The sequence below is a fragment of the Symphalangus syndactylus genome, chromosome 14, assembly GCF_028878055.3.
Source record: "Symphalangus syndactylus isolate Jambi chromosome 14, NHGRI_mSymSyn1-v2.1_pri, whole genome shotgun sequence".
In the NCBI taxonomy this organism is placed as follows: Eukaryota; Metazoa; Chordata; class Mammalia; order Primates; family Hylobatidae; genus Symphalangus; species Symphalangus syndactylus.
Genome location: NC_072436.2, coordinates 16,453,567 through 16,464,099, shown reverse-complemented (window position 1 = coordinate 16,464,099; position 10,533 = coordinate 16,453,567). Strand labels below are relative to the sequence as shown.

At 49.1% G+C, this 10,533-nt stretch overlaps 1 protein-coding gene across 1 annotated transcript; it reads left to right on the top strand.

The window, feature by feature from the left end:
- The first annotated feature begins 251 nt into the window (after positions 1-251).
- On the top strand, positions 252-4,331 carry LOC129462912 (protein CD300H). The gene is given in 3 exon segments (XM_055243402.1): positions 252-615; positions 4,001-4,092; positions 4,191-4,331. Coding segments are annotated over 3 exon segments (558 nt in total). The 5' UTR covers positions 252-290.
- Positions 4,332-10,533: the final 6,202 nt, after the last annotated feature.

Sequence of the window (10,533 nt, the reverse complement as noted above, 5' to 3'; positions counted from 1 at the left end):
ACCGAGGTCAAGCCCCTCCCCCTAATATTATAAGATGGCTGAGCACACCCAGGCTGGGCATGGCCTCTGGAGTCTCAGGATCCCACATCGGGCATCTCCTTGGGTCTCCCCCTGCAAATAGCCCATAGCTCCCTGGTTCCCGACTCCTCCCTCCTCCAGCCTCAGGCAACACTGGGCGTGCAAAGGACCTGACACTCAAGGTTCCACTGGTCCAGACTCTTCCAGGTGAAGATGGGGAAACGGACTTGTGTTTTCCAGGCTGTCTGACTGTGAATGGCCCCAGCACCTTGATGGGCGCCGTGGGGGAATCCCTGAGCGTTCAGTATTGGTATGAAGAGAAATACAAGACGTTTAACAAATACTGGTGCAGACAACCATGCTTGCCAATTTAGCATGAAATGGTGGAGACCAGAGGGCCCGAGGGAGCGGTGAGGAGTGACCAAGTGGTCATCACAGACCATCCTGGGGACGTCACCTTTACCGTGACCTTGGAGAACCTCACGGCAGATGATGCAGGAGAATACTGATGTGGGATTGCAACAATACTGCAGGAAGAGAGTCTGTCTGGTTTCCTGCCCGATCCCTTCTTCCAGGTTCAAGTGCTGGTCTCCTCGGGTAAGAGCCTCTTTTCTCAGGCATATGAGGCCATCTCTGCAGAGCAGCCACAGAAATTTTGGCCCAGGAGAGAAGAATTGGGCCTAGTGTGGTGCATCAGAGACTCAGGACAGAGTATGTTGTGTGAATGTGTGTGGGAAATACATGTGTGTTTGAGTGAGTGGGAGAGTGTAAGTGTGTTTATGTGAATGTGAGTTGTGTGCAAACATGTAAGAGTGAGTGCAGGTGTGAAGGTGTGTGTGAAAGCAGGTGTGTGTGTGAGACAGCAGGTGTGTGTGAGTGTGTGTGGGAGTGTGAGAGCAGGTGTGTGTGTGAGAGCAGGTGTGTGAGTGTGCGTGTGAGAGTGTGAGAGCAGGTGTGTGTGAGTGGGTGGGCGTGTGAGTGTATTTGTGAAGTTGCGTGAGTGCACATGTGAGAGTGTGTGTGCAGGTGTGAGAGAGTGTGTGTTTCAATATATCAAGAGCTAACTCGGGGGAACCTGGCCAGAAGTGTGCCCAATATACACAGAATGGCTGTGGAGGATTTATAAATGCAAGCACAGCTTCAGAATGCCTCATCCAGGGACTTAGATTCCTGGAAGCAGGAAATTCTGAATTCCTGGCATTCTGTTATCAAACGTCTCCTCCTTGGTGTTTCAGTAAATGTGTTTCCTGCTTGTTCATTTTTTGCTGCATTTGGAGTCCTCATATTTCTGTGTGTGTTCACATGTGTGTATATGGGTGTGGTATGAGGGATATGTGTGTAGTGTGTGTGGTGTGTGTAGTGTGTGTAGTATGTGTGGTATGTGTGTATGTAGGTACATGTGATGTATGTGCATGGTGTGTGGGATGGTGTGTGTGTAGTGTGTGTGTATGTGTGGTGTATGTGGTGTGAGTGGTGTGTGTGAGATGTGTGTAGTGTGTCTATGTGTGGTGTTTGGGGTCGTGTGTGTAGTGTGTATGTGTGTGCATGTGTGTGTGGGGTGGTGTGTATGTAGTGTGTGTGGGGTGTAAGTGGGTGTGTGTGGTGTGAGTGGTGTGTGTGGTGTGGGTGGGATGTGTGTAGTGTGTGTATGTGTGTACATGTGGTGTATGTGTGTGATGTGTGGGGTGGGGTGCACATAGTGTGTGTTTGCATGTGTGTGTGGTGTGTGTGCACAGGTGGTGTATGTGTAGTGTGTGTATATGTATGCACGTGTGTGGTGTTAGATGTGTGTACATGTGGTGTATATGTATGGTATGTGGGGTAGGGTGTGTGTAATGTGTGTGTGGTGTATGTGATATGAGTGGTGTGTGTGAGATGTGTGTAGTGTGTATGTGTGTACGTGTGTGTGGTATGTGGGGTGGTGTGTGTAGTGTGTATATGTGTGCATGTGTGGGTGTGGGAGTGTGTGTGGTGTGTGTGTCCATGCGTGGTGTACATGTGTGGTACGTGGGGTGGTGTGTGTAGTGTATGTGTGTGCATGTGTGGGGGGTGTGGGTGGTGTGTGTGTACATGTGGTGTATGTGTGTGGTGTGTGGGGTGGTGTGTGCATGTGTGGGGGGTGTGGGTGGTGTGTGTGTGTACATGTGATGTATGTGTGTGGTGTGTGGGGTGGTGTGTGCATGTGTGTGGGGTGTGGGTGGTGTGTGTGTGTACATGTGGTGTATGTGTGTGGCGTGTGGGGTGGTGTGTGCATGTGTGGGCGTGGGGGTGTGGGTGGTATGTGTGTACATGTGTATGTGTGTGGTGTGTGGGGTGGTGTGTGCATGTGTGGGCGTGGGGGTGTGGGTGGTGTGTGTGTACATGTGGTGTATGTGTCTGGTGTGTGGGGTGGTGTGTGCATGTGTAGGGGGTGTGGGTGTGTGTGTGTACATGTGTATGTGTGTGGTGTGTGGGGTGGTGTGTGCATGTGTGGGCATGGGGAGGTATGTGGGTGTGTGTGTGTACATGTGGTGTATGTGTGTGGTGTGTGGGGTGCTGTGTGCATGTGTGTGGAGGGGAAGCAGGAGCTGGGAGTGATAAAGATGTCTCCCCTTGCAGCCTGCACAGCCGGTTGCGAGCCCCGCCCCCTGTGCCTAGCTCTGGGCGCTAAGGAAAGTCTTGCCTGGTCCTCCCTGACTCTGCGTCAAGGGCTGCTCAACCTGCCTTTCTTGGGAAGAAGGGATCTGAGTCTGTTAAGGAGATGACGCACAGCTGCAGACTTTTCCAGAAAACACTCTCACCATCTTCGTCTGGACAAACCACCAGGTGCACGGGGTTGTATTAGTCAGCTCTTTCTGGCTCACATTGCCATAGCAAAACTCCCTAATCCCAGCATGCTGTAACCACAAAAGCTTGTTTCTACACACAAGCGGTGAGTCAGCATTGCTTGGGCACCAGGCTGCAGAGCCCAGTCTGCTAGAGGGGAGGGAAGGCACCAGGTGGCTCTCTGAGCCTCTGCCCAGAAGGTGGGCATGCGGCTCCTGTTCACCGTTCATTGTCATAGGGTCAAGCCTGAAGTCAGTGGGAAGGAGAAGCGCAGTCCTCTTACAGGGCGAAGCAGCAAGTCACTGCCCACAACCACAGAACCCACTACTGGAGGTTCCCTAACCGGGCTGGAAGGGTCTCCCGCAGCACACCGACTCCGTGCTTCTCGCTCATCCAAGTTCGGGGCAGGGAGAGGCTGCAGGGTCTGCTTAGAAACAGCCTGTGTGTGTTTCATTTTTTTAGCTAGGACCAGACACTTTGCCAAATGCAAAGGACATGGCAATGCCACAGGGAAGCACCTTTGAAGCAGATGTGCTCTGGGCCCTGGAGTCCCCCAGGAGATGACAAATTCCTTGAAGAGATGGCCCACATCTGGGACACCCAGGCTTTTTCCATGTCAAGGCCAGCATCGGGAGCCACTGTCCCTTCCCCAGCAGGCCCTTGTCCTTCTGTCTCTGAAACCTGTCCTGGAAAACGCTGTCCGCCCCAGGAGGGCAGAGCTAGGGGAGGACTGAGAAAAATGAACACTGGCCGTTCTGCACAGCAGGGCGGGGAGCCCGGGGCCCTGCCTGGCACTGCACCACACTGAGACTCCCACCACCGCTGCCCTCGAGGGACAGCTCTTGGGGCCTCCAGAAAGTGAAGATCTCATCTGGGAGGGGTGCCTTCTTAGGGCAAACTCGGGGCATGTGATGTGTAGGACAGTGTGAGCAGCCCACACACTTCTCTCTGCCTTTCGGGGCTGTGCTTGTCTTTCTGCTTCCTCAAAGACCGTCATCCTCCCTTCTCATTCTCCCAAGATTAGCTCAGGCCACACCTCTCCTGGAAGGCATCCCTGCCTGCTCCAGGCCTTCCAGACCCCTCCCTCTGGGGTCCCTGTTACCTGCAATGCTTATTTCTGTATTTAATCTCATGTCCCTGTGCTGTCATTGTGCTGTTGCATGGTGTCCACTTCCAGGTGAAGCTATAGCCTCCACAAAAGCAGGACCAATCTGGGCACCCAGAGACGCAGACAGAGCTCAGCCCCAGCCTTGTGAGCTGAATTGGAGGGTGAGAGCTCCGATCCTTCCATGTTTTCCAGGGAAGGGGATCAGGAATGTATTAAGGCATTGGGCCTCTCTTCTCTCACCTCTGCTACCCCACGTCAGTCCATTTGGGGAGTGGTTCTCAGTATCCTGTGCATCATGGCGAGAAAGGACAAGTGCCCAAGGATGGTGGACCCCACTGTCCACTTTCCTCCCTCCCCATGGGCACTCAACGGAGACATCACCAAGAGGGCAGCCTCCTGACCAGCTCTGGGCAATGGATGCCTCTTTGGTATCTTGTTACAAATACAGGGCTCTCTAGGGAGCAGGGTGTGGGGAGGGTCTTCCCAACATGGGGGCTGGGGCGCTATAGGGAGCCTGACTCAGAGAGGGTCTCTACCTGACTCTGATGATGTGGGCCATGTCGCACAGTGAGGAAGGTTCTGGCCATAAGCTGGGAGCCCTGGCTCAGATTTTAGGGTCTGCTATTCACTAGTTATATGACTTTAGGCAAATCAGCAAAAGTCTCGTAGCATCAGTCTCCTCATCTGTGAAATGGGAATAAAAATATTCACCCTGCTCAGTCCCAGGAGTTGAGCAGAGGCATTTGAAGGTGGTGGCATCCCTCTGGGAAACTTTCCTCTTTTGATCTTCTACATACCATGCACTCTGTATATTTAAATCCTGCATAACCATCCCAACACCCCTGCCAGGTCACTTTTAAATAAGTTGACTGGAGCTGGAAAGACGAACTAAACTGTCATGACGGGAAGTGGGGAGGTCAGGATTTGAACCCAGGTCTTTGCGGGGGGGGTCCCACCTCTGGCTCTCATGATGCAAAGTAGGGATTGCAACACTCAGGCAGGGCTGAGATGGGTTGAGAGATGGCAAGTGGAAGAGGCCTCCCTCTAAGTCTTATTTCATTCAATATCTTTTCGCAGAACAGCAGGAAGTATCTTCAGGGGAAGTTAACAACACAACAAAGTCTGCTTCTGGGTGTCTGCTATGGATTGATGAGTTCCCTCCAAAATTCATATGTTGAAGCCCTAACCCGTAATGTGGTGATACTAGGACATGAGCCTGTGGGAGGTAATTAGGGTTAGATGAGGTCATGAGGATCGGGCCCTCATTTTGGGATTAGTGCCCTTATCAGAAGAAGAGAGATCTCACTTTCTTTCTTAGTCCATTTAGGCTGCTATTTTAAAATACCATAGACTGGGTGGGTTATGAACAACAGAAATGCATTACTCACAGTTCTGGAGGCTGGAAAGTCCAACATCAAAGTGCTAGCAGATTCAGTGTCTGTTGCGGGCTCACCTTCTGGTTCATAAAGAGTACTTTTTTTTGCTGTGTCTTCACATGGTGGAAGGGGCAAGACAGCTCTCTGGGGTCTCTTTTATAAGGACACTAATCCTGTTCATAAGGGTTACACCCCCACAAATGAATTATCCCCAAGGATCCACCTCCTAATACCATCACACTGGGGATAGGTTTCAACACACGAATTCTGGAGAAACACAAACACTCAGACCATAGCACTCTCTCTGCCATACGAGGATACAGAAAGATGGCAGCCATCTGCAAGTCAGGAAGAGAGTCCTCACCAAACGCCAAATCTACCAACAGCTTGATCTTGACTTCCCAGCCTCCAGAACTATAATAAATAAAGGTGCCTTGTTTATAGACCACTCGGTTTATGGTATTTTGTTACAGCAGCCTGAGCTGACTGAGACAACATCCTGGTATCTGTCCCAATGCTTCACTGTTCTGGCTTTTCAGCATGAGTCACCTGTGCTCCTTCTCACTGGAGGAGCCCTGTCTGGGGCAAGACCTTTGCAGAAACAGTGAGGCTTCTTGTCACTTTCCTCATTTGGAAATCAGGGATTTGGATGACAATTGGATTCCACCAACTGAGGTGTCTCTGAGGCTGTTTGAAAGGCCCAGTTAGACAGAGGTTATCTTCCATGACTCTTAGCCATTGCTGTTGGCAAACAAGGATTAGAAGAAACAGGAGACTTTCATGAAGCAGAGTTCCAGGATATGTTTTCTAGCTTCCTGGGTGACAAGAAGCAGTGAGGGCAGTGACAACTTCTTCATCTGACTTGCATTAGGAAGATTCCTTGGATTGCATCTTCATAAAATTATTCTCTAGCTTCCTGGATGTGGAAGGCAGTTGCTTGGCAGATACCAAGACTTCATGCTCCCTGTGTGACCCTAGGGGCCTCAAAAGTAGGCTGTTCTGGATGTGAGGGAGGAGGGAGGGACAAGCTTAGGAGCTGCTTCTCCAGCACTTTCCACAATATTATAAGCACCTAATTCTCTGCATACCTCCTAGTGCCCACCTACAGTGGGCACTAGACCTGAGTGGATACATACTCTTGGAAGGATCCAATCCCAGCAATAAGGTTGTTATTAACTAAGATAAAGGAAACCCACATTATACAGCTCCTCGTGTCTCTGGTCAAGGGAGAGCAGGCAGGCAGGAGGGTCATCTTAGAACCGCATGCCATGTGTTCTCATTCCATCCAGCAGGTGACTTATGCCAGACACTGCTATACGAGGAGACACAGTGGTGAACAAGACTGAGGCCCTGCAGGGTCCTGATGGGTACTAGAGGCTCTGGTTCCAATATGAGGAGGATGAACACTTCAACAGTTTTCTTTTTAGTAGATGGACCAGGAAATCAGAGGAGCTCCCTGTTACTCCATAAGGGCTGTGGTTCTCAATAATAACTAATGGCTGTGGCTCTCAATAATAACTAATGGCTGTGGTTCTCAGTAATGACCAAAATCCAGCAGCAATGCATTATAGTCAATGGTAGAACACTGCTGCATTTTGGTCATTCCTTGAAACTCATTTGCTTGAAACTCAGTTCTGCTACAATTGCAGGGATGTATGCAGGAAAAATATCGACTCAGCAAGACTTAGGTTGTCCAAACCCTGCACCTTCCCAAAAAAGGTTTAGCTCTTGCTTTGCTCCTGGGAGATAAGCTCTAAAACCTTGGAATATCCTGCCTGGTTGGAGTGTCTTTGTTTATCTGGGGGCTTTGATGCCATGCTGGATAGCTCACGTTAACAATGTGATTATGGCGGGGGCTTCTATCCATGCTAGATGGTTGATGCTATCAATGTAATTCTTGGGTGGGTGCGGAGAACTTTGAGCTATGTAGTTTTAATTTGATCTCTGTAGACTTAGGCACTGAGGTCAGTTCTACAGGTGTTCCATGACTGTATGACTGACCCCAATGAACTCTCTGGATACCAAGGCTTGGGTGAGCATCCCTGGTTGGAGCACTTTGTGTGTGTTGTCACACATTGTTGCTAGGATGGGAGAATTAAACACTGTCTGCAAAATCCCACTGGGAGAGGACAGCTGGCAGCTTGCACCATGCACTTTTTACCTTTGCTGGTTTTAATCCATATCCTTTCAGTGTAATAAACCATAACCATGAGTATAACAGCTTTTCTGAGTTCTGAGTCCTTCTAGTGTAGCCGAGTCCAAAGCTCAAACTGCTTGCCAAGCAACAGCCAGTAAGTCAAGAGACAAGCTGTTGGGGCAAGGAAGATGGCTTTACAAGCCAGCAAACCAAAGAGATGGTGGACTCGTGTCCTGAAGAGCAATTGTAAAAGGCATGAATCTCAAGCTTCTTTTTATATTGGGGAAGGCAGAACAAGGAGGAGGTTGAGCTGGGAAGTGACAGTTGACCACAGACATCTGGGCGTCAGCTGAGGAGGTTGCATTAACTTCTTTGTTCTTGGTAAGGTCACGATGTTCCTATAAATCTTTAGCATAACATTGTTACTATGTGTATGTCTTCCTTATTGCTTCAGGGGTGTTGCAAAGGGACTATTATCATCCTGGCTTTAAAGTTAAACTATAGCCAGGTGTGATGGCTCATGCCTGTAATCCCAGCACTTTGGGAGACCAAAGCAGGCAGATCACCTGAGGTCAGGAGTTTGAGACCAGCCTGGCCAACAGGGTGAAACCTCGTCTCTACTAAAAATACAAAAGTTAGCCGAGTGTGGTGGTGCACACCTGTAGTCCCAGCTAGTCAGGAGGCTGAGGCAGAATTGCTTGAACTCAGGAGGCAGAGGTTGCAGTGAGCCGAGATCACACCACTGCACTCCAGCCTGAGCAACAGAGCGAGACTCTGTCTCAAAAAAGAAAAGAAAAGAAAAGAAAAAAAGTTAAACTATACACTAAATTCCTCCCACAGTTAGTTTGGGTTATATGCTAAAAGATATTGCAGGGTAGGGGTGTGGTCAGGAGCAAAATGGAGTTTGTTATTCTAGACCTCCTTTTCATGGTTATGCTAGTGAATCATTAAACCTGGGAGTGGTTTTGGGTACCCCCAACAAGAGATGGAACGTTTGACCGAATTTTAGTGCAATATGATAACAGAGGGGAGAGCCACCTGTTGTGATGATAGGGAAGCGGGATAAGGTACCATCAAGCTAGCTTCCAATGAAAAAGAGTGTTTACCCGGGAGTACTAGGTCCCACAGGTACAGGAGGGAGTACGGCAAATGAGGTGAGAAATTCTACTCAAATAGTGGCCAGGCACAGTGGCTCATGCCTGTAATCGTTGCACTCTGGGAGGCCAAGGCGGGCCAATCACCTGAGGTCAGGAGTTTGAGACCAGCCTTGCCAACATGATGAAACCCCGTCTCTACTAAAAATACAAAAAATTAGCTGAGCGTGGTGGTGTACATCTGTAATCCCAGCTACTCAGGAGGCTGAAGCAGGAGAATCGCTTGAACCTGGGAGGCGGAGGTTGCAATGAGCTGAGATGGCGCCACTACACTCCAGCCTGGGCAACAGATTGAGACTCTGTCTCAAAAAAAAAAAAAGAAAGAAAAAGAAAAAGAAAAGAAATTCTTACTCAAATAGTGATCTTGTTGGGAAGATGACCAAGTTAATTCAGTTACAGAGGTCAACGTCATATATCTTTCATTTCATTAGACTTGTCAACATCTTTCCAAGGAAATTGCTTTTGGATTTGTCATGGATATTTGATTTTGCTTTATTTGTTTGCTATCTTTTTTTTTTTTTTTTTTTTTTGAGATGGAGTCTCGCTCTGTTGCCCAGGCTGGAGTGCAGTGGCGCAATCTCGGCTCACTGCAAGCTCCGCCTCCCGGGTTCATGCCATTCTCCTGCCTCAGCCTCCGGAGTAGCTGGGACTACAGGTGCCCGCCACCGTGCCTGGCTAATTTTTTTTTGTATTTTTAGTAGAGACAGGGTTTCACCGTGGTCTTGATCTCCCGACCTCGTGATCCACCGGCCTCGGCCTCCCAAAGTGCTGGGATTACAGGCGTGAGCCACCGCGCCCGGTCAGTTTGCTATCATTTTTGTAATTAGTTTCTGCTACACTAGACCCTTTATCCATCAATACCACAGTGTTGATTCAAATATATTCCCACCACATGTCTATGAATGTTATTGATTATTGATTATTGACTAGAGAAAGAATCTCTTATATGGGTAGCAGGAACAGAGAAGTTAGCTTATAGAAAGAATTAAATCAGTAAATTTAGATGCAATTGTGCAAATTAGCTAGTCTTGACAGGAAAGAGAAACCTTGAGATATTCAACAAAACAAGAAAGGAAAATGGCAGATGAGAATCGATTTGCATTCTTTCAACCATAAGAATGAGGATGTTGATCTGGTTAACTGCTGCTTGCTAGTAGGTCTGGGGAGGAATTGGAAAGACAAAGATTGAGGTCGTGAAGGGCAAGAATAAGACAAGGAAAGCACAGTCACTTTGAGCTGCTGGTTTTGGTGACCTGTGGCTCCCCGGCGACTATGATTGGAGTCTGAAGCTGAGAAGTCATGAGGCTAAATGTCCCGATTGTCTTGCCAAGCTGCTTAGACCTTGCTGCTTAGACCTTGTTGCTTGGAAGGAGACACCAGAAACCAGGAACCTGAGGCTGGGATAAAGCAGATGCTTTCACTCCTGGTGCTCTGGGAAGGGAGTTTGAAGTAATCTAGGCAGCTTGCTGCTTGTGCCTTCATCTTGGCGGGCAAAATCACCTTGAGTGGAGGTAGAACACATGTATCTGCCAAACTGTGATTCTCTAAGGGCAAGGATTACATCTCTGGTTTTTTTTGTTTGTTTTTGAGATGGAGTCTCGCTCTGTCGCCCAGGCTGGAGTGCAGTGGTGCGATCTCTGCTCACTGCCAGCTCCACCTCCCAGGTTCATGCCATTCTCCTGCCTCAGCCTCCCAAGTAGCTGGGACTACAGGCGCCCGCCACCACGTCCTGCTAATTTTTTTTATTTTTAGTAGAGACGGGGTTTCACCGTGTTAGCCAGGATGGTCTCGATCTCCTGACCTCGTGATTCACCCGCCTCGGCCTCCCAAAGTGCTGGGATTACAGGCGTGAGCCACCGCCCCCGGCCAGACACTGTCTTTACCAAAAAAAAAATGTATTTTAAATTAGCCGAGCATGGTGGCACGTGCCTGTAG